The sequence below is a fragment of the Oncorhynchus nerka genome, linkage group LG28, assembly GCF_034236695.1.
Source record: "Oncorhynchus nerka isolate Pitt River linkage group LG28, Oner_Uvic_2.0, whole genome shotgun sequence".
Classification (NCBI taxonomy): domain Eukaryota; kingdom Metazoa; phylum Chordata; class Actinopteri; order Salmoniformes; family Salmonidae; genus Oncorhynchus; species Oncorhynchus nerka.
The window spans coordinates 75,199,459-75,221,785 of record NC_088423.1 but is presented as its reverse complement, the minus strand read 5'-3'; the positions used below and the strand labels follow the sequence as shown (position 1 = coordinate 75,221,785).

Genomic DNA, 22,327 nt, shown 5'->3' with positions numbered 1-22,327 from the left:
AACACTCAAACTGGACAGTTTTATCTCAATTCCTTCATTCAAAGACTCAGTCATGGACACTCTTACTGACAGTTGTGTCTGCTTTGTGTGATATTTGTTGACCCTTTGTGCTGTTGTCTGTGCCCAATAATGTTTGTACCATGTTTTGTGCTGATACCTACCATGCTGTGTTGCTACCATGCTGTGTTGTCATGTGTTGCTACCATGCTGTGTTGTCATGTGTTGCTACCATGCTGTGTTGTCATGTGTTGCTACCATGCTGTGTTGTCATGTGTTGCTATCATGCTGTGTTGTCATGTGTTGCTGCCTTGCTATGTTGTTGTCTTAGGTCTCTCTTTATGTAGTGTTGTCTCTCTTGTCATGATGTGTGTTTTGTCCTATATTTATATTTTATTTTGGTAGGCCGTCATTGTAAATATGAATTTGTTCTTAACTGACTTGCCTAGTTAAATAAAGGTTAAATAAAATGTAAAAAATTATCTTCCTCTCATTCTGTCCTTCATCTTCCACCAGTGTGTGATTAAATGGCTGTAGTGTGTGGTGATGACCAGCCTGCTCTCAGATCAGTCCTAGTGGACAATGTGTCTGTGTCTGGCCCCCTGCCTCTCTGCCCTAGGCTGACCCAGCAAGTGTGACTGGGCCCTGAGCATCCCTACGGCGTAGCAGGAGCAGGCAGGGAGGTTTTTTGTGTGTGTGAGTGCATGCGTGTGTCTGTGGGTTTCTGTGTGTTAGAGAGTGTTTGGTGAGCCCTGAGCCCTAATGTGTGAGCCCTGGGCTAGGACAGGGCTGCTGCAGAGTTTACCCAGGCAGAAAAAGGAAGACATCAGAGAGAGAGAGAGAGAGAGAGAGAGAGAGAGAGAGAGAGAGAGAATGGTGTAATGGAGAGAGAGGGTGCAGAGAAGGAATGTTGGAGAGATAAAGAGACGGAAGATAGAGAGAGGAGTGGAGAGTAGTTTCTTGTACCAGCTCTGTCTCAGTGGGAGTGAGACGTCAGCCTCTGTCAGTCCGCTCGACCAGCCAGCCTGCAGGAGAAACAGATCTATCTCCCTCTCTCTCTGTGAGCCTAAACTGAGAGACGAGACACATCACGACTCCCAGAGAAAAAAACACAACTAGCGACAACACCAGCAGTATTTTCTACAAACAAAACACAAAGGCAGTGAGGCAACTAAAGAAAACCCTGAAGTCTACATTCACCAAGGACACAAACATTTATTATCACTCTTAGAATTAGACAGGATGGGTTGGTTCACTTCAAGTGCTCTAAAACAGGGCATGGAAAGAGGTCCTGGCAAGATTGTTGGAGCTGCATTTCCCCCAGTGTTTTGCAGTGAATAGGAAGCCACTCAAGGCTGAGCTCCTCAAAGCCCTTGGAAATGTCAGCATCATTAGAGAGAATGTCAGTAGAGCTTCAGAGATCCACCAGATAGATCTGGTGTCTGAGGACAGGGGACATGTGATGGAGCTCATGACCTGTGGGCAAATACAGCTTCATCTGCCCTTCCTCAATATGGAGACACAGAAGGGGTTTATCCTCAGCTAGCACACGAAAAGAGCTGAGTAAGTGTTAACGCGCCCTATTGTGGTAACACGCCCTATTGTGGTAACACGCCCTATTGTGGTAACACGCCCTATTGTGGTAACACGCCCTATTGTGGTAACACGCCCTATTGTGTCTCCCTCACGTTGTGGGTTTCATTACACTCTTGTAACATATTCATTACATAGTGTTTATGTCATGTATATAAATGCTTTATGATGCTGCCATTACTACTCTTACTACATTGTGACCTGTACAATAGATGATATTCCACTTTTTACCGGATTAAGGTGTATTTAAAAAAGGGAAATGTTTCCTATCATAATCGATAGTCACCAGAGAATTTATAGTGTGCACCCCCACTCACTGAGCTATTGACTTGTTCAAGTGTTTATCCTGTCTGGCAGCGTTTATAGATGATCACGTACACAGGCAAGCGCGGGCGCAAGCATGCAGACACACACACTCCTCCCTTCCTGCTGTGTCTGAGCCTCTCCCTCTGTCTAGGTCTTATTGAATCTATAAGGTGTGACATCTCAGATATCGCTCGGCGGTATTGACGTGTGTATCTGTGATGAAAGAGCCTGTCTCTAAAGGGTCATAGGTGGAGGGTCAGGGCAGGGTGTGTTACCCACAGGAAGTGATAATGAGGTTGTGCGAGGGGGGGTCTGTCACAGCCCCTCAATTCCTTAAGCCGTCTGAACAGATTTCTCGCCTGTCAGCTCCTTGAAGCGGTGGTGACAGTGTCTCAGACCTATAAACACACACACACACACACACACACACACACACACACTGTCTCCCTCCTCCTCCTCTCCTGTCATGCAAAGCCCCTGTGGACTGTGTTTATCATATCAGTGTTAGAATCAGCACTCGGCTGCTAATGTCTTGTGATCCTATGAGGCCATGCTCCTGTTGCTGTGATTGGCTGCCTACTCTGTGTCCGGCCTTGGCACTAATTAGTTTCATCGCCTGCTCCAATTAGAGGAAATGACTTCTAACTCCTAAACAAGCCTCACTTAGCAGACACAACAACAGGAGAATATACTGCACCTCTCTCAGCCTCAATGCCCTCCTTTTAGAACAGGGAAGCACAGTTGTATGTCACTGTAAACACTTTGGTTAGGTAACACCTTTTCTAATGTGCTATTTACAATACCTGCTATTTGCTTAGAACGATGTGTAAGTGAGTATTGTAAAGTAGTCGTACCAGGTATAGAATGGTGGCGGGGACAGAACTGTAAAATAACGTGTTCCCATCAGCATCTTGTCTGATCTCCCTGCTTCCCATCAGTCCCAGTAGTGTAACTGATCTCCCTGCTTCCCATCAGTCCCAGTAGTGTAACTGATCTCCCTGCTTCCCATCAGTCCCAGTAGTGTAACTGATCTCCCTGCTTCCCATCAGTCCCAGTAGTGTAACTGATCCCATCAGTCCCAGTAGTGTAACTGACCTCCCTGCTTCCCATCAGTCCCAGTAGTGTAACTGATCAGTCCCAGTGCTTCCTGCTCCCATCAGTCCCAGTAGTGTAACTGATCTCCCTGCTTCCCATCAGTCCCAGTAGTGTAACTGATCTCCTGCTTCCCATCAGTCCCAGTAGTGTAACTGACCTCCCTGCTTCCCATCAGTCCCAGTAGTGTAACTGACCTCCTGCTTCCCATCAGTCCCAGTAGTGTAACTGATCTCCCTGCTTCCCATCAGTCCCAGTAGTGTAACTGACCTCCCTGCTTCCCATCAGTCCCAGTAGTGTAACCCCTCAGTCCCAGCTTCCCATCAGTCCCAGTGTAACTGACCTCCCTGCTTCCCATCAGTCCCAGTAGTGTAACTGACTCCCTGCCCTCCCAGTAGTGTAACTTCCCTGCTTCCCATCAGTCCCAGTAGTGTAACTGATCTCCTTCCCATCAGTCCCAGTTCCCCATCAGTCCCAGTAGTGTAACTGACCTCCCTGCTTCCCATCAGTCCCAGTAGTGTAACTGATCTCCCTGCTTCCTGTCAGTCCCAGTAGTGTAACTGACCTCCCTGCTTCCCATCAGTCCCAGTAGTGTAACTGATCTCCCTGCTTCCCCCATCAGTCCTCCCTGCTTCCTGTCAGTCCCAGTAGTGTAACTGTCCTGCTTCCCATCAGTCCCAGTAGTGTAACTGATCTCCCTGCTTCCTGTCAGTCCCAGTAATGTAACTGATCTCCCTGCTTCCCATCAGTCCCAGTAGTGTAACTGATCTCCCTGCTTCCCATCAGTCCCAGTAGTGTAACTGATCTCCCTGCTTCCTGTCAGTCCCAGTAGTGTAACTGATCTCCCTGCTTCCTGTCAGTCCCAGTAGTGTAACTGACCTCCCTGCTTCCCATCAGTCCCAATGGTGTAACTGATCTCCCTGCTTCCCATCAGTCCCAGTAGTGTAACTGATCTCCCTGCTTCCCATCAGTCCCAGTAGTGTAACTGATCTCCCTGCTTCCTGTCAATCCCAGTAGTGTAACTGATCTCCCTGCTTCCAGTCAGTCCCAGTAATGTAACTGATCTCCCTGCTTCCCATCAGTCCCAGTAGTGTAACTGATCTCCCTGCTTCCTGTCAGTCCCAGTAGTGTAACTGATCTCCATGCTTCCTGTCAGTCCCAGTAGTGTAACTGATCTCCCTGCTTCCTGTCAGTCCCAGTAGTGTAACTGATCTCCCTGCTTCCCATCAGTCCCAGTAGTGTAACTGATCTCCCTGCTTCCCATCAGTCCCAGTAGTGTAACTGATCTCCCTGCTTCCTGTCAGTCCCAGTAGTCTGAGCTTCCCAGTCCCAGTAGTGTGATTGATCTCCCTGCTTCCTGTCAGTCCCAGTAGTGTGATTGATCTCCCTGCTTCCTGTCAGTCCCAGTAGTGTAACTGATCTCCCTGCTTCCTGTCAGTCCCAGTAGTGTGATTGATCTCCCTGCTTCCTGTCAGTCCCAGTAGTGTGATTGATCTCCCTGCTTCCTGTCAGTCCCAGTAGTGTGATTGATCTCCCTGCTTCCTGTCAGTCCCAGTAGTGGAGATAATGTATCAGTAACTCCCTAACTACATGATCGTATAGAACACCAACCCAGACATACTGGAAGGGCCTCTTACCTTGTACTTGAAGGCAAATCTGCTCTGTGGTGTTTCTCAACCATCTGTTCTAGAGGATGGAAGCAGTAATAAGAGATCTATAATACAGGCCTGGGGCCAGTGACTTGAGAAAACAGTACACACACCCTGACCATGTGCTCTCTCTCCTGTTTTGAAGTTCTGAGAGAGAGGGAACGAGAGAGGGAAGGAGAGGAAAAGTGTTAAATGAGCTCTTTAAACAGACTTTCAGGATAGAGAGAGAAGACTCGGGGGTTAGGACTCATTCTGGCCGTGTGAGTGTGTTTGTGTATCTGTATGGGAGAAGATGATCCCTAGACTCAGACATGACTATTTACCTGAAAATATTTCAACACACACACATTGCCCAGTGAGACAGGAGAGTAGCTGCTCCAAGCTGGCATAGACAGTAGAGGCTGGCATAGACAGTAGAGGCTGGTATAGACAGTAGAGGCTGACATGGACAGTGGAGGCTGGCATAGACAGTGGATGCTGGCATAGACAGTAGAGGTTGGCATAGACAGTAGAGGTTGGCATAGACAGTAGAGACTGGCATAGACAGATGCTGGCATAGACAGTGGAGGCTGGCATAGACAGTGGAGGCTGGCATAGACAGTGGAGGCTGACATAGACAGTGGAGGCTGGCATAGACAGTAGAGGCTGGCATAGACAGTGGAGGCTGGCATAGACAGTGGAGGCTGGCATAGACAGTGGAGGCTGACATAGACAGTGGAGGCTGGCATAGACAGTGGAGGCTGACATAGACAGTGGAGGCTGACATAGACAGTGGAGGCTGGCATAGACAGTGGAGGCTGACATAGACAGTGGAGGCTGACAGACAGTGGAGGCTGGTATAGACAGTGGAGAAAATAGAACAGAAGCAAATAACATGTTATTACAGTATATTGCTGGATTCTGTAGGCAGAGGGGTCATCCTGACTTCATTACACACACACACACACACATACCACACACACACACACACCACACACACACATACCACACACACACACACCACACACACACCACACACACACACATACTCTACTCTCTCTCTCTCTCTCTCTCTCTCTCTCTGTGTTACCACTGTAGGGCGAGTTAACACTTACTCAGCTCTTTTCGTGTGCTAGCTGAGGATAAACCCCTTCTGTGTCTCCATATTGAGGAAGGGCAGATGAAGCTGTATTTGCCCACAGGTCATGAGCTCCATCACATGTCCCCTGTCCTCAGACACCAGATCTATCTGGTGGATCTCTGAAGCTCTACTGACATTCTCTCTAATGATGCTGACATTTCCAAGGGCTTTGAGGAGCTCAGCCTTGAGTGGCTTCCTATTCACCGTAAAACACTGGGGGAAATGCAGCTCCAACAATCTTGCCAGGACCTCTTTCCATGCCCTGTTTTAGAGCACTTGAAGTGAACCAACCCATCCTGTCTAATTCTAAGAGTGATAATAAATGTTTGTGTCCTTGGTGAATGTAGACTTCAGGGTTTTCTTTAGTTGCCTCACTGCCTTTGTGTTTTGTTTGTAGAAAATACTGCTGGTGTTGTCGCTAGTTGTGTTTTTTTCTCTGGGAGTCGTGATGTGTCTCGTCTCTCAGTTTAGGCTCACAGAGAGAGAGGGAGATAGATCTGTTTCTCCTGCAGGCTGGCTGGTCGAGCGGACTGACAGAAACTACTCTCCACTCCTCTCTCTATCTTCCATCTCTTTCTCTCTCCAACATTCCTTCTCTGCACCCTCTCTCTCCATTACACCATTTTCTCTCTCTCTCTCTCTCTCTCTCTCTCTCTCTCTCTCTCTCTCTCTCTCTCTCTTTCTCTCTCTCTCTCTCTCTCACTCTCTCCATTACACCATTCTATATCTCTCTCTCTCTCTCTATTACATCATTCTCTCTCTCTCATTCTTTCCTTCTTTCTTTCTTTCTTTCTTTCTTTCTTTCTTTCTTTCTTTCTTTCTTTCTTTCTTTCTTTCTTTCTTTCTTTCTTTCTTTCTTTCTCTCTCTCTCTCTCTCTCTCTCTCTCTCTCTCTCTCTTTCTTTCAGAAAGGATTGTGTGGTCTATTCTCCCCACTGCAGTTAGAGAATGTTTAGGAGGATAGACTGTATTGTTACTGTGAATAAAGACACAGATTAGGGGTGAGGTCTGTTTAAATGACTTTAAACTGCCATTTTCGTTGAGGCTACTGCACAAGAGGGAGCAGGTGGGTAGCGGTTAGGAGTGGAAAGGAGATAGAGGTGAGGTGTGTGTGTGTGGGATGGGGGGGGCAGGGGTGTGTTGGGGTGAGGCGGTTGAAAAGGGAACTTCCAAGCAAACAATTAGCTAAGAGCAGCAGGTGCTTTTAGTTTGGGCACACAGCCAAGTGTAACGTCTGCTTCCAGCTTCCAGCTCCCACTCACAAACACATAGATCCCCTGAACGCAGCTCACACTCACAAACACATAGATCCCCTGAACGCAGCTCACACTCACAAACACATAGATCCCCCTGAACGCAGCTCACACTCTCAAACACATACAGTGGGGCAAAAAAGTATTTGGTCAGCCACCAATTGTGCAAGTTCTCCCACTTAAAAAGATGAGAGGGGCCTGTAATTTTGATCATAGGTACACTTCAACTATGACAGACAAAATGAGAAAAAAAATCCAGAAAATCAGATTGTAGGATTTTTAATGAATTTATTTGCAAATTATGGTGGAATTATGGTCTCCCTGTCTGTCTCCATACTCCATCTCCCTGTCTGTCTCCCTGTCTGTCTCCCTGCTCCATCTTCCTGTCTGTCTCCATACTCCATCTCCCTGTCTTTCTCCCTGTCTGTTTCGCTTCTCCATCTCCCTGTCTGTCTCCATACTCCATCTCCCTGTCTGTCTCCCTGTCTGTCCCCATACTCCAGCTCCCTGTCTGCCTCCCTGTCTGTTTCCCTGTTCCATCTCACTGTCTGTCTCCCTGTCTGTTTCCATGTCTGTCTCCCTGTCTGTTTCCATGTCTGTCTCCCTGTCTGGCTCCCTGTCTGACTCCCTGTCTGTTTCCATGTCTGTCTCCCTGTCTGTCTGTCTGTCTCCTGTCTGTCTCCCTGTCTGTCTCCCTTCTCCATCTCCCTGTCTGTCTCCCTGTCTGTTTCCCTGTCTGTCTCCCTGTCTGTCTCCATGCTCCATCTCCCTGTCTTTCTCCATGTCTGTCTCCCTGTCTGACTCCCTGTCTGTCTCCCTGTCTGCCTCCCTGCTCCATCTCCCTGTCTGTCTCCCTGTCTGTCTCCATTCTCCAGCTCCCTATCTGTCTCCCTGTCTGTTTCCCTGCTCCATCTCCCTGTCTGTCTCTCTGTCTGTTTCCCTGCTCCATCTCCCTTTCTGTCTCCCTGTCTGCCTCTTTGTCTCTCTGTCTGTCTCCCTGTCTCTCTGCTCCATCTCCCTGTCTGTCTCCCTGTCTGTTTCCCTGTCTGCCTCCCTGTCGTCTCCCTGTCTGGCTCCCTGTCTGTCTCCCTGTCTGTCTACCTGCTCCATCTCCCTGTCTGTCTCCCTGCTCCATCTCCCTGTCCGTCTCCCTGTCTGTTTCCCTGTCTGTCTCCCTGTTTGTCTCCCTGCTCCATCTCCCTGTCTGCCTCTTTGTCTCTCTGTCTGGCTCCCTGTTCCATCTCCCTGTCCATCTCCCTGTCTGTTTCCCTGTCTGTCTCCCTGTCTGTCTCCATACTCCATCTCCCTGTCTGTTTCGCTTCTCCATCTCCCTGTCTGTCTCCATACTCCAGTTCCCTGTCTGTCTCCCTGTCTGTCTCCCTACTCCATCTCCCTGTCTGTCTGTCTCTCTGTCTGTCTCCCTGCTCCATCTCCCTGCTCAATCTCCCTGTCTGTCTCCCTGTCATCTCCCTGCCTCTGCTCCATCTCCCTGTCTGTCTCCCTGTCTCTCTGTCCGTCTCCCTGTCTCTCTCTCTATCTCCCTGTCTGTCTCCCTGTCTGCCTCTTTGTCTCTCTGTCTGTCTCCCTGTCTCTCTGCTCCATCTCCCTGTCTTTGTCTCTCTGTCTGTCTCTCTGTCTGTCTCTCTTCTCCATCTCCCTGTCTGTCTCTCTTCTCCATCTCCCTGTCTGTCTCTCTGCTCCATCTCCCTGTCTCTCTGCTCCATCTCCCTGTCTCTCTGCTCCATCTCCCTGTCTCTCTGCTCCATCTCCCTGTCTCTCTGCTCCATCTCCCTGTCTCTGTCTGCCTCCCTGTCTCTCTGCTCCATCTCCCTATCTGTCTCCCTGTCTCTCTGTCCGTCTCCCTGCGCCATCTCCCTGTCTCTGTCTGTCTCCCTGTCTTTCTGCTCCATCTCCCTGTCTCTCTGCTCCATCTCCCTGTCTCTCTGCTCCATCTCCCTGTCTCTCTGCTCCATCTCCCTGTCTCTCTGCTCCATCTCCCTGTCTCTCTGCTCCATCTCCCTGTCTCTATCTGCCTCCCTGTCTCTCTGCTCCATCTCCCTGTCTCTCTGTCTCCCTGTCTCTCTGTCCGTCTCCCTGCGCCATCTCCCTGTCTCTGTCTGCCTCCCTGTCTCTCTGCTCCATCTCCCTGTCTCTCTGTCTCCCTGTCTCTCTGTCCGTCTCTCTGCTCCATCTCCCTGTCTCTCTGCTCCATCTCCCTGTCTCTGTCTGCCTCCCTGTCTCTCTGCTGCATCTCCCTGTCTCTCTGTCTCCCTGTCTGTCTCCCTATCTCTCTGCCTCCAGCTGAGAGCTATGTTTATTTCATAAGGCCCTGTGACCAGCGCTGTGATGTTGTCTGGAGATGTGCGTCGCCGTCGCCGCCTGTCTCTTCCACTTGATAATGGAAGGAGCCATCACACCCTCTTTCAAGTCCTCTACCCACCTTTCCTCTTCTCCTCCTCTTCTCCTCCTCTTCTCCTTCTCCTCTGACAGCTTCCCTCTGTTCTTCCCTCTTCTTTTCATGGTCAGCCCTTCCGCTCTTGCTTGAATGCTCGTCCCTCGCTCCGTCTCGGAAGAGGAGAGGAGCAGTGTGATGCGCATCTAAAGAGACCTGAGCTGTCTCTTTCTCCCTCTCTCTCTCCTTCTGTCTTTGTCTCTGTCAAGGCTCTGTCACTTCAGTCAGGGACGTGTCTTTAATACCCACTGCTGAATAGCCCCTAGTTGGCTTTTTATAGCCGTTTATATCAAAGCTGTGACAGCTGCTAAAAACGGTCCCCCGGAAGACAAGGCACCTTAGTTGTTAATAGCACTATATTATAGACGCGCGCACACACACACACACACACACACACACTGGGAGACAAGGCACTTGAGTAGTTAATGGCACTACCCAAACACTGTAGCAGGGTGGCTTTGAAGTCGATGGCTTTGAGTTGCTGAGCTGTCTGAAAGTGGGACAAACTTAGTTAAAACTGTCTGTAATGTTTGGTGACTGTGACGTAGATATGCCATGTGCTGTGGAAACCTCTTCCTGTTGTATATTTAGATACGAGCTGTATTCAGACAGGCCAGGTACATTATGTTAATGCCAGAAGTGATGAAAGTAAATCATTTGCATGTTTTCTATTAAAATGGATGATTGACGTCATCATCTTTGTCTCTTCCAGACATCCAGTGTGATTGAGGGCGTGGCCAGAGTCAGCAAGGAGGCGGTTTCTGCCGTACGTGCATCAGCAGTGAGCGAATCTCAATCAACGGAACCTGGGGTTGGCCACACCCCCTCTCTACCCCCCACCCTGGAGCCAGAGAGAGGAGACCGCCCACCTTCCAGTAAGTACCTTGACTGCTAACCTCTGACCCCTGACCTCCAATCCCTGCTCCTGCCCTCTGTCCCCACCAAAACGTTATATTGTGTGTGGGTTAGAATTAATTATCTCTGACTCCTAGGTTTTTTGTGCTGCACAAATTCTTCCATTCTCTTTTATTTTCTCTCTTACATTTCTTCTTCCACCCCTGACCTACCTTTCTCCTCCTCTCTCTACTCCTCCTCCACACTCTACTCTCTCCACCTCTCTCTACTCTCTCCTCCTCCACTCTCTACACCTCCTCCTCTCTCTACTCTCTCCTCCTCCACTCTCTACTCTCTCCTCCTCTCTCTACGCTCTCCTTCTCTTATCTCTACTCTCTCCTCCTCCTCTCTCTACTCTCTCCTCCTCCACTCTCTACTCTCTCCTCCTCCTTTCTCTACTCTCTCCTCTCTCTACTCCTCATCCTCTCTCTACTCCTCCTCCACTCTACTCTCTCCACCTCTCTCTACTCTCTCCTCCTCCTCTCTCTACTCTCTCTCATCCTCCTCTCTCTACTCCTCCTCCTCTCTCTACTCTCTCATCCTCCTCTCTCTACTCCTCCTCCTCTCTCTACTCTCTCATCCTCCTCTCTCTACTCCTCCTCCTCTCTCTACTCCTCCTCCTCTCTCTACTCTCTCATCCTCCTCTCTCTACTCCTCCTCCTCTCTCTACTCCTCCTCCTCTCTCTACTCTCTCCTCATCCTCTCTCTCCTCTCTCTACTCCTCCTCTCTCTAGTCTCTCCTCCTCCTCCTCTCTCTAGTCTCTCCTCCTCTCTGTACTCTCTCCTCCTCCTCTCTCTACTCCTCCTCCTCTCTCTACTCTCTCCTCCTCCTCTCTCTACTCTCTCTTCCTCTCTCTACTCTCTCTTCCTCTCTCTACTCTCTCCTCCTCTCTCCACTCTCTCCTCCTTTCTCTCCTCTCTCCTCCTCTCTCTACTCTCTCCTCCTCTCTCTACTCTCTCCTCCTCTCTCTACTCTCTCTTCCTCTCTCTCCTCCTCCTCTCTCTACTCTCTCCTCCTTTCTCTCCTCTCTCCTCTCTCTGTTCTCCTTCTGTGTCTTTCTTTACATTTGTCACTCTGACTTGATACACGTTGTCTGGTTCATCCATTGTTTCTTCTGTTGTGTTGTATTTGAGTACTGTTAGCTTCCCTACTGTGAAGCTATGAGTGGATGGCTTTCCTGGCATTGTCTCACTCCCAACATCAGGATAGGATTGTTATCAAAGCCTTGTGGGATGTGGTGTGTACTTCCTCATAGCTGCTTTCTATTCATGAAAATGATTTCAGCAGAAGTTCCTTTCACACTCTGGATGTATTTCAGTTCAGTTTTAAAGTAAGAGGGAGTTTCTGCCAGTGTTCTGACGTTCATGTCTCTGCTAAGTCTGAGTGAAGCAGTATTTATTTATTATATTTATTTAACCTTTATTTAACTAGTATCTATACAGTATCTATTCCAACTATTGACTTTTTTCACAACTGCCACCAGTTTGACGCCAAGAAATGGACAACAAATACATATTGACATAGTCAAATTAATACAAGTGTGTCAGACCATATAAAGAATATTTCATGCTCAAACCCTCACATTAAACACCAATATTCACTGAGTTGATGGTTTATATTTAGGATCATGTTTTACAGCTTTGTCATATATATATATATATATATTTTTTGTTTTAGTTTTTTTGATTATGTCATATATTTGACATGTGATTAGGCCATTACAGACACCTGTGATAATGTGAAATACCCAAAAGGGCCACTAGATGTCTTGTGATAGGTTACATAAAATCCTTGAAAGTTACCAACATTCTGGTTGTTTCCAGGTAAACATAGAAAGTTTCCTGTGTGTGTGTGTGTGTGGCTCAGTTCCAGCCCCGTGACATCCATACACCCTGACTCTGACTCTGCTGTAAACCAAAGCAGGTGGGCCCTAAGCTCCTCTGACAGAAAGTGTTCCTTTAACTCAGCAGGTTCTTATCTACACTTCCTGTTTCCTGTGTGATATTAGACTGCTGCCCCTGATGTGTTGTAACACAGGAACCGTGTGTGTGTGTGTGTGTGTGTGTGTGTGTGTGTGTGTGTGAGAGAGAGAGACATGTCTGTCCCCTAAAGTGTCCTGCGTTGGCTCGGTGCCATGTGTGTGTAACAGACTTTTGGCTAGGCCCCGGTGAAAGATTGTTTACTTTGAGGTGTGGGAGGGCTCATCTCAGAGGAGAGATGGAAAGAGGGAGAGAGGGATGAGTTAAATGACAGGAGGGGCCTATACACACACAGCAAGAGGAGAGAGGGATGAATGGAGGCTTGAGGGAGAAAGTAGAGTCACAATTCAACGGCTCAGACACGAGAGGTATGTGGCAGGGTCTACAGTCAATCACGGACTTCAAAAGGAAAACCAGCCCCGTCGAGGCTCCCAGACAAACTAAACAACTTCTTTGCTCGCTTTATGGACAATACAGTGTCACTGACACGGCCCGCTACCAAAACCTGCGGGCTCTCCTTCACTGCAGCCAACGTGAGTAAGACATTTAAACTTGTTAACCTTCGCAAGGCTGCCGGCCCAGACGGCATCCCCAGCTGCGTCCTCAGAGCATGCGCAGACCAGCTGGCTAATGTGTTTACGGACATATTCAATCCATCTTTATCCCGGTCTGCTGTTTCCACATGCTTCAAGAGGGACACCATTGTTCCTGTTCCCAAAAAAGCTAACCTAACTGAGCTAAATGACTACCGCCCCGTAGCACTCACTTCCGTCATCAGGAAGTGCTTTGAGAGACTAGTCAAGGACCATATCACCTCCAACCTACCTGACACCCTAGACCCACTTTAATTTGCTTACCGCCCCAGTAGGTCCACAGGCGACGCAATCGCAACCACACTGCACACTGCCCTAACCCATCTGGACAAGAGGAATACCTATGTAAGAATGCTGTTCATTGACTACAGCTCAGCATTTAACACCATAGTACCCTCCAAACTCCTCATTAAGCTTCCTGATGAGCTGCCCCCAGGTGGTGAGGGTAGGTAACAACATCTCCAACCTGCTGATCCCCAACACTGGGGCCCCACAAGGGTGCGTTCTGAGCCCTCTCCTGTACTCAATGTTCACCCACGGCTGCATGGCCATGCACACCTCCAACTCAATCATCAAGTTTGCAGACGACACTACAGTGGTAGGCTTGAATACCAACAACGACGAGACGGCCTACAGGGAGGAGGTGAGGGCCCTCGGAGTGTGGTGTCAGGAAAATAACCTCACACTCAATGTCAACAAAACAAAGGAGATGATCATGGACTTCAGGAAACGGCACAGGGAACAGCCCCCTATCCACATCGATGGAACAGTAGTGGAGAGGGCAGTAAGTTTTAAGTTCCTCGGCATACACATCATAGACAAACTAAAATGGTCCACCCACACAGACAGTGTCGTGAAGAAGGCGCAGCAGCGCCTCTTCAACCTCAGGAGGCTGAAGAAATTTGGCTTGTCACCAAAAGCACTCACAAACCTTTACAGATGCACAATCGAGAGCATCCTGTCAGGCTGTATTACCGCCTGGTACGGCAACTGCTCCGCCCACAACTGTAAGGCTCTCCAGAGGGTAGTGAGGTCTGCACAACGCATCACCGGGGGCAAACTACCTGCCCTCCAGGACACCTACACCACCCGATGTCACAGGAAGGCCATAAAGATCATCAAGGACAACAACCACCCGAGCCACTGCCTGTTCACCCCGCTATCATCCAGAAGGTGAGGTCAGTACAGGTGCATCAAAGCTGGGACCGAGAGACTTAAAAACAGCTTCTATCTCAAGGCCTTCAGACTGTTCAACAGCCACCACTAACATTGAGTGACTGCTGCCAAAATACTGACTCAACTCCAGCCACTTTAATAATGAGAAAATTGATGTAAAACAAAATTCGCTAGCCATTTTAAATAATGCCACTTAATTTAATGTTTACATACCCTACATTACTCATCTCATATGTATATACTGTACTCGATACCATCTACTGCATCTTGCCTATGCCGTTCTGTACCATCACTAATTCCTATATTTGTATGTACATATTCTTCATCCTTTTACAGTTGTGTGTATAAGGTAGTAGTTGTGAAATTGTTAGGTTAGATTACTCATTGGTTATTACTGCATTGTCGGAACTAGAAGCACAAGCATTTCAACGTCTGCTAACCATGTGTATGTGACAAATTAAATTTGATTTGATTTCGAAAGAGAGAGGAAAATGAATGATTAAAGAAAGAGAGATTACAGAGGAAGAAGTGAGGGAGAGTGAGAATAGTGAGATGGAGACTGAGAGAAAAGAAAAGGAGATATGAAAGAAAGAGATGGGAAACCAACAGGAAGGAGGAAAGGAGAGAGTGATAACGAGAGAGAGGGAGGGAGGAAGAGACACTCTGAAAGGGTAGAGGCTGTGCAAATTGATGTGAGGAGACAGGAGCACTTTCCACATAAACGCACTGAGACTGAGCTCTCTGATGGCCTCCTCCAGGGCACGCACACACACACACACACACACACGGAGGCTTGTTTCCCCCGTTGCATCCCTCTTTCACCATGTCCCTCACATATTCTCCATACTCCTCACCTCGTCCTTCATTCTCACTCTCTTCCTCTGTAACCCTCTCTCTCTTCTCTTCCTCTGTAACTCTCTCCCTCTCTTCTCTTCCTCTGTAACTCTCTCTTCTCTTCCTCTGTAACTCTCTCCCTTTCTTCTCTTCCTCTGTAACTCTCTCCCTCTCTTCTCTTCCTCTGTAACTCTCTCTCTCTCTTCTCTTCCTCTGTAACTCTCTCTTCTCTTCCTCTGTAACTCTCTCTTCTCTTCCTCTGTAATTCTCTCTCTGTCTTCTCTTCCTCTGTAACTCTCTCTTCTCTTCCTCTGTAACTCTCTCCCTCTCTTCTCTTCCTCGGTAACTCTCTCCCTCTCTTCTCTTCCTCTGTAACTCTCTCTTCTCTTCCTCTGTAACTCTCTCCCTCTCTTCTCTTCCTCTGTAACTCTCTCCCTCTTCTCTTCCTCTGTAATTCTCTCTCTGTCTTCTCTTCCTCTGTAACTCTCTCTTCTCTTCCTCTGTAACTCTCTCTTCTCTTCCTCTGTAACTCTCTCCCTCTCTTCTCTTCCTCTGTAACTCTCTCTCTCTTCTCTTCCTCTGTAACTCTCTCTCTTCTCTTCCTCTGTAACTCTCTCCCTCTCTCTCTGTAACTCTCTCCTCTTCTCTCTTCCTCTGTAACTCTCTCTCCTCTTCTCTTCCTCTGTAACTCTCTCTTCTCTCTTCCTCTGTAACTCTCTCTCTCTTCCTCTTCTGTCTCTTCTCTTCCTCTGTAACTCTCTCTTCTTCCTCTGTAACTCTCTCTCCTCTCTTCTCTTCCTCGGTAACTCTCTCCCTCTCTCTTCTTCCTCTGTAACTCTCTCTTCTCTTCCTCTGTAACTCTCTCCCTCTCTTCTTCCCTCTGTAACTCTCTCTCTTCTCTTCCTCTGTAATTCTCTCTCTGTCTTCTCTTCCTCTGTAACTCTCTCTTCTCTTCCTCTGTAACTCTCTCTTCTCTTCCTCTGTAACTCTCTCCTCTCTTCTCTTCCTCTGTAACTCTCTCTCTCTTCTCTTCCTCTGTAACTCCCTCTCTTCTCTTCCTCTGTAACTCTCTCTTCTCTTCCTCTGTAACTCTCTCCCTCTCTTCTCTTCCTCTGTAACTCTCTCCCTCTTCTCTTCCTCTGTAATTCTCTCTCTGTCTTCTCTTCCTCTGTAACTCTCTCTTCTCTTCCTCTGTAACTCTCTCTTCTCTTCCTCTGTAACTCTCTCTTCTCTTCCTCTTAACTCTCTCTCTCTTCTCTTCCTCTGTAACTCTCTCTCTCTTCTCTTCCTCTGTAACTCTTCTCTCTTCTTCTTCCTCTGTAACTCTCTCCCTCTCTTCTCTTCCTCTGTAACTCTCTCCCTCTTCTCTTCCTCTGTAACTCTCTCTCCTCTTCTTTCCTCTGTAATTCTCTCTCTGTCTTCTCTTCCTCTGTAACTCTCTCTTCTCTTCCTCTGTAACTCTCTCCCTCTCTTCTCTTCCTCTGTAACTCTCTCTTCTCTTCCTCTGTAACTCTCTCTCTTCTCTTCCTCTGTAACTCTCTCTTCTCTTCCTCTGTAACTCTCTCTCTGTAACTCTCGCTCTTCTCTTCCTCTGTAACTCGCTCCCTCTCTTCTCTTCCTCTGTAACTCTCTCTCTCTCTTCTCTTCCTCTGTAACTCTCTCTCTCTTCTCTTCCTCTATAACTCTCACTTCTCTTCCTCTGTAATTCTCTCTCTGTCTTCTCTTCCTCTGTAATTCTCTCTCTCTCTTCTCTTCCTCTGTAACTCTCTCTTCTCTTCCTCTGTAACTCTCTCTTCTCTTCCTCTGTAACTCTCTCTCTGTCTTCTCTTCCTCTGTAACTCTCTCTTCTCTTCCTCTGTAATTCTCTCTGTCTTCTCTTCCTCTGTAACTCTCTCTTCTCTTCCTCTGTAACTCTCTCTTCTCTTCCTCTGTAACTCTCTCCCTCTCTTCTCTTCCTCTGTAACTCTCTCCCTCTCTTCTCTTCCTCTGTAACTCTCTCTCTCTTCTCTTCCTCTGTAACTCTCTCTCTTCTCTTCCTCTGTAACTCTCTCTTCTCTTCCTCTGTAACTCTCTCTCTGTAACTCTCGCTCTTCTCTTCCTCTGTAACTCTCTCTCTCTCTTCTCTTCCTCCGTAACTCTCTCTTCTCTTCCTCTGTAACTCTCTCTCTGTAACTCTCTCTTCTCTTCCTCTGTAACTCTCTCTTCTCTTCCTCTGTAACTCTCTCCCTCTCTTCTCATCCTCTGTAACTCTGTCTTCTCTTCCTCTGTAACTCTCTCTCTTCTCTTCCTCTGTAACTCTCTCCCTCTCTTCTCTTCCTCTGTAACTCTCTCTTCTCTTCCTCTGTAACTCTCTCCCTTTCTTCTCTTCCTCTGTAACTCTCTCCCTCTCTTCTCTTCCTCTGTAACTCTCTCTCTCTCTTCTCTTCCTCTGTAACTCTCTCTTCTCTTCCTCTGTAATTCTCTCTCTGTCTTCTCTTCCTCTGTAACTCTCTTCTCTTCCTCTGTAACTCTCTTCTCTTCCTCCGTAACTCTCTCTTCTCTTCCTCTGTAACTCTCTCCCTCTCTTCTCTTCCTCTGTAACTCTCTCCCTCTCTTCTCTTCCTCTGTAATTCTCTCTCTGTCTTCTCTTCCTCTGTAACTCTCTCCCTCTCTTCTCTTCTCTGTAACTCTCTCTTCTCTTCCTCTGTAACTCTCCCTCTCTTCTCTTCCTCTGTAACTCTCTCTTCTCTTCCTCTGTAACTCTCTCTCTCTTCTCTTCCTCTGTAATTCTCTCTCTGTCTTCTCTTCCTCTGTAACTCTCTCTCTGTCTTCTCTCCTCTATAACTCTCGCTTCTCTTTCTCTGTAATTCTCTCTCTGTCTTCTCTTCCTCTGTAATTCTCTCTCTCTCTTCTCTCCTCTGTAATTCTCTCTCTCTTCTCTTCCTCTGTAATTCTCTCTCTCTCTCTTCCTCTGTAACTCTGTCTTCTCTTCCTCTGTAATTCTCTCTCTCTCTCTTTCCTCTGTAATTCTCTCTCTGTCTTCTCTTCCTCTGTAACTCTGTCTTCTCTTCCTCTGTAACTCTCTCTCTCTTCTCTTCCTCTGTAACTCTCTCTTCTCTTCCTCTGTAACTCTCTCTCTGTAACTCTCTCTCTTCTCTTCCTCTGTAACTCTCTCTCTCTTCTCTTCCTCCGTAACTCTCTCTTTCTCTTCCTCTGTAACTCTCTCTCTTCTCTTCCTCTGTAACTCTCTCTTCTCTTCCTCTGTAACTCTCTCTCTGTAACTCTCTCTTTCTCTTCCTCTGTAACTCTCTCTCTCTCTTCCTCCGTAACTCTCTCTTCTCTTCCTCTGTAACTCTCTCTCTGTAACTCTCTCTTCTCTTTCCTCTGTAACTCTCTTTCTCTTCCTCTGTAACTCTCTCCCTCTCTTCTCATCCTCTGTAACTCTGTCTTCTCTTCCTCTGTAACTCTCTCTCTCTTCTCTTCCTCTGTAACTCTCTCTCTTCTCTTCCTCTGTAACTCTCTCTTCTCTTCCTCTGTAACTCTCTCTGTAACTCTCTCTCTTCTCTTCCTCTGTAACTCTCTTTCTCTTCCTCTGTAACTCTCTCTTCTCTCTTCCTCTGTAACTCTCTCTTCTCTCCTCTGTAACTCTCTCTCTCTGTAACTCTCTCTTCTCTTCCTCTGTAACTCTCTCTTCTCTTCCTCTGTAACTCTCTCTCTTCTCTTCCTCTGTAACTCTCTCTCTGTAACTCTTCTCTTCCTCTGTAACTCTCTCTCTTCTCTTCCTCTGTAACTCTCTCTTCTCTTCCTCTGTAACTCTCTCTCTCTGTAACTCTGTCTTCTCTCCTCTGTAACTCTCTCTTCTCTTCCTCTGTAACTCTCTCTCTCTCTTCCTCTGTAACTCTCTCTCTGTAACTCTCTTCTCTTCCTCTGTAACTCTCTCTTCTTTCCTCTGTAACTCTCTCCCTCTTTTCTCATCCTCTGTAACTCTCTCCCCTCTCTTCTCTTCCTCTGTAACTCTCTCTTCTCTTCCTCTGTATCTCTCTCTCTTTCTCATCCTCTGTAACTCTCTCCCTCTCTTCTCTTCCTCTGTAACTCTCTCTTCTCTTCCTCTGTAACTCTCCCTTTCTTCTCTTCCTCTGTAACTCTCTCTCTCTTCTCTTCCTCTGTAACTCTCTCTCTCTTCTCTTCCTCTGTAATTCTCTCTCTGTCTTCTCTTCCTCTGTAACTCTCTCTTCTCTTCCTCTGTAACTCTCTCTTCTCTTCCTCTGTAACTCTCTCCCTCTCTTCTCTTCCTCGGTAACTCTCTCTTCTTCTCTTCCTCTGTAACTCTCTCTTCTCTTCCTCTGTAACTCTCTCCCTCTCTTCTCTTCCTCTGTAACTCTCTCCCTCTTCTCTTCCTCTGTAATTCTCTCTCTTCTTCTTCCTCTGTAACTCTCTCTTCTCTCCTCTGTAACTCTCTCTTCTCTTCCTCTGTAACTCTCTCCCTCTCTTCTCTTCCTCTGTAACTCTCTCTCTCTTCTCTTCCTCTGTAACTCTCTCTCTTCTCTTCCTCTGTAACTCTCTCTTCTCTTCCTCTGTAACTCTCTCTCTGTAACTCTCGCTCTTCTCTTCCTCTGTAACTCTCTCCCTCTCTTCTCTTCCTCTGTAACTCTCTCTCTCTCTTCTCTTCCTCTGTAACTCTCTCTCTCTTCTCTTCCTCTATAACTCTCTTCTCTTCCTCTGTAATTCTCTCTCTGTCTTCTCTTCCTCTGTAATTCTCTCTCTCTCTTCTTCCTCTGTAACTCTCTCTTCTTCCTCTGTAACTCTCTCTTCTCTTCCTCTGTAACTCTCTCTCTGTCTTCTCTTCCTCTGTAACTCTCTCTCTTCTCTTCCTCTGTAATTCTCTCTGTCTTCTCTTCCTCTGTAACTCTCTCTTCTCTTCCTCTGTAACTCTCTCTTCTCTTCCTCTGTAACTCTCTCCCTCTCTTCTTCCTCTGTAACTCTCTCCCTCTCTTCTCTTCCTCTGTAACTCTCTCTCTCTTCTCTTCCTCTGTAACTCTCTCTCTCTCTTCCTCTGTAACTCTCTCTTCTCTTAACTCTCTCTCTGTAACTCTCTCTCTTCTCTTCCTCTGTAACTCTCTCTCTCTTCTCTTCCTCCGTAACTCTCTCTTCTCTTCCTCTGTAACTCTCTCTCTGTAACTCTCTCTTCTTCCTCTGTAACTCTCTTTCTCTTCCTCTGTAACTCTCTCTTCTCTTCCTCTGTAACTCTCTCTGTAACTCTCTCTTTCTCTTCCTCTGTAACTCTCTCTTCTCTTCCTCTGTAACTCTCTCTCTTCTCTTCCTCTGTAACTCTCTCTCTTCCTCTGTAACTCTCTCTCTGTAACTCTCTCTTCTCTTCCTCTGTAACTCTCTCTCTTCCTCTGTAACTCTCTCTCTTCTCTTCCTCTGTAACTCTCTCTCTGTAACTCTCTCTTCTCTTCCTCTGTAACTCTCTCTCTTCTCTTCCTCTGTAACTCTCTCTTCTCTTCCTCTGTAACTCTCTCTCTCTGTAACTCTGTCTTCTCTTCCTCTGTAACTCTCTCTTCTCTTCCTCTGTAACTCTCTCTCTTCTCTTCCTCTGTAACTCTCTCTCTGTAACTCTCTCTTCTCTTCCTCTGTAACTCTCTCTTCTCTTCCTCTGTAACTCTCTCCCTCTTTTCTCATCCTCTGTAACTCTCTCCCTCTCTTCTCTTCCTCTGTAACTCTCTCTTCTCTTCCTCTGTATCTCTCTCTCTCTTCTCATCCTCTGTAACTCTCTCCCTCTCTTCTCTTCCTCTGTAACTCTCTCTTCTCTTCCTCTGTAACTCTCTCCCTTTCTTCTCTTCCTCTGTAACTCTCTCCCTCTCTTCTCTTCCTCTGTAACTCTCTCTCTCTTCTCTTCCTCTGTAATTCTCTCTCTGTCTTCTCTTCCTCTGTAACTCTCTCTTCTCTTCCTCTGTAACTCTCTCTTCTCTTCCTCTGTAACTCTCTCCCTCTCTTCTCTTCCTCGGTAACTCTCTCCCTCTCTTCTCTTCCTCTGTAACTCTCTCTTCTCTTCCTCTGTAACTCTCTCCCTCTCTTCTCTTCCTCTGTAACTCTCTCCCTCTTCTCTTCCTCTGTAATTCTCTCTCTGTCTTCTCTTCCTCTGTAACTCTCTCTTCTCTTCCTCTGTAACTCTCTCTTCTCTTCCTCTGTAACTCTCTCCCTCTCTTCTCTTCCTCTGTAACTCTCTCTTCTCTTCCTCTGTAACTCTCTCTCTTCTCTTCCTCTGTAACTCTCTCTCTTTTCCTCTGTAACTCTCTCTCTGTAACTCTCGCTCTTCTCTTCCTCTGTAACTCTCCTCTCTTCTCTTCCTCTGTAACTCTCTCTCTCTCTTCTCTTCCTCTGTAACTCTCTCTCTCTTCTCTTCCTCTATAACTCTCACTTCTCTTCCTCTGTAATTCTCTCTCTGTCTTCTCTTCCTCTGTAATTCTCTCTCTCTCTTCTCTTCCTCTGTAACTCTCTCTTCTCTTCCTCTGTAACTCTCTCTTCTCTTCCTCTGTAACTCTCTCTCTCTTCTCTTCCTCTGTAACTCTCTCTTCTCTTCCTCTGTAACTCTCTCCCTCTCTTCTCTTCCTCTGTAACTCTCTCCCTCTCTTCTCTTCCTCTGTAACTCTCTCTCTCTTCTCTTCCTCTGTAACTCTCTCTCTTCTCTTCCTCTGTAACTCTCTCTTCCTTCTCTCGCTCTTCTCTTCCTCTGTAACTCTCTCTCTCTCTTCTCTTCCTCCGTAACTCTCTCTTCTCTTCCTCTGTAACTCTCTCTCTGTAACTCTCTCTTCCTTCTCTGTAACTCTCTCTTCTCTTCCTCTGTAACTCTCTCCCTCTCTTCTCATCCTCTGTAACTCTGTCTTCTCTTCCTCTGTCTCTCTCTCCCTCTGTAACTCTCTCTCTGTCTTCTCTTCCTCTGTAACTCTCTTCTCTTCCTCCGTAACTCTCTCTTCTCTTCCTCTGTAACTCTCTCCCTCTCTTCTCTTCCTCTGTAACTCTCTCCTCTCTTCTCTTCCTCTGTAATTCTCTCTCTGTCTTCTTTCCTCTGTAACTCTCTCCCTCTCTTCTCTTCCTCTGTAACTCTCTCTTCTCTTCCTCTGTAACTCTCCCTCTTTCTCTTCCTCTGTAACTCTCTCTCTCTCTTCTCTTCCTCTGTAACTCTCTCTTCTCTTCCTTCTCTGTAACTCTCTCTCTGTCTTCTCTTCCTCTGTAACTCTCTCTCTGTCTTCTCTTCCTCTATAACTCTCTCTCTTCCTCTGTAATTCTCTCTCTGTCTTCTCTTCCTCTGTAATTCTCTCTCTCTCTTCTCTTCCTCTGTAATTCTCTCTCTCTCTTCTCTTCCTCTGTAACTCTGTCTTCTCTTCCTCTGTAACTCTCTCTTCTCTT

The 22,327-nt window shown here is 47.2% G+C and overlaps 1 protein-coding gene across 1 annotated transcript in view; it reads left to right on the top strand.

The window, feature by feature from the left end:
- Nucleotides 1–22,327, top strand: part of LOC115125463 (genetic suppressor element 1-like) — a 539,601-nt gene that overhangs the window by 152,586 nt on the left and 364,688 nt on the right. The window contains 1 exon segment of the mRNA XM_065013123.1: nucleotides 10,174–10,336. Coding sequence (XP_064869195.1) covers nucleotides 10,174–10,336 — 163 coding nt within the window.